Consider the following 702-nt stretch of genomic DNA (forward strand, 5'->3'; position numbering starts at 1 on the left):
ATGGCTCTGAGGGAGAGCATCCTGCCTATCAGCGAGGTGTCGGGCCCATTCCCGGAGGTGGTGGAGCTCAACGTGGGCGGCCAGGTGTACGTGACGCGGCTCTCCACGCTGGTCAGCGTGCCGGACACCACCCTGCACGCCATGTTTGCCCGCCGGCCGCCGCGGGAGCTGCCGCGGGACAGCAGAGGGCGCTTCTTCATCGACCGCGACGGCTTCCTCTTCCGCTACGTGCTGGACTTCCTGCGCGACCGGCAGCTGGTGCTGCCCGAGCACTTCCCCGAGAAGGAGCGGCTGCAGCGCGAGGCCGAGCACTACCAGCTGGGGGAGCTGCTGAGGCAGCTGGCGCCCCGCGTGGCCAAGCAGGGCTCGCTCAACGACGAGGGCTGCCAGAGCGACATCGAGGACAGCTCCCAGAGCAGCGACCTGGCCCGCGCCAACGCCAACCCCGGCTCTGGTGCCAACGCCAACGCCGTCGACAAGAGGTCGGGGTTCATCACCGTGGGCTACCGGGGCTCCTACACCATGGTCCGGGACAACCAGGCCGACGCCAAGTTCCGGCGGGTGGCACGGATCATGGTGTGCGGCCGCATCGCCCTGGCCAAGGAGGTCTTCGGCGAGACGCTGAACGAGAGCCGGGACCCCGACCGGCCACCGGAGAAGTACACGTCGCGCTTCTATCTGAAGTTCACCCACCTGGAGCAG

At 68.5% G+C, this 702-nt stretch overlaps 1 protein-coding gene across 5 annotated transcripts in view; it reads left to right on the plus strand.

The window, feature by feature from the left end:
* LOC118793463 (BTB/POZ domain-containing protein KCTD8-like) overlaps positions 1 to 702 on the plus strand; it is a 30,783-nt gene continuing 30,081 nt past the window's right edge. For all 5 annotated transcript variants that reach the window (XM_036551658.1, XM_036551654.1, XM_036551655.1 and 2 more), the window contains exon 1: positions 1 to 702. This exon is cut by the window's right edge. In XM_036551658.1, coding sequence (XP_036407551.1) covers positions 1 to 702 — 702 coding nt within the window.

This window comes from Megalops cyprinoides, chromosome 18, assembly GCF_013368585.1.
Source record: "Megalops cyprinoides isolate fMegCyp1 chromosome 18, fMegCyp1.pri, whole genome shotgun sequence".
Classification (NCBI taxonomy): Eukaryota; Metazoa; Chordata; class Actinopteri; order Elopiformes; family Megalopidae; genus Megalops; species Megalops cyprinoides.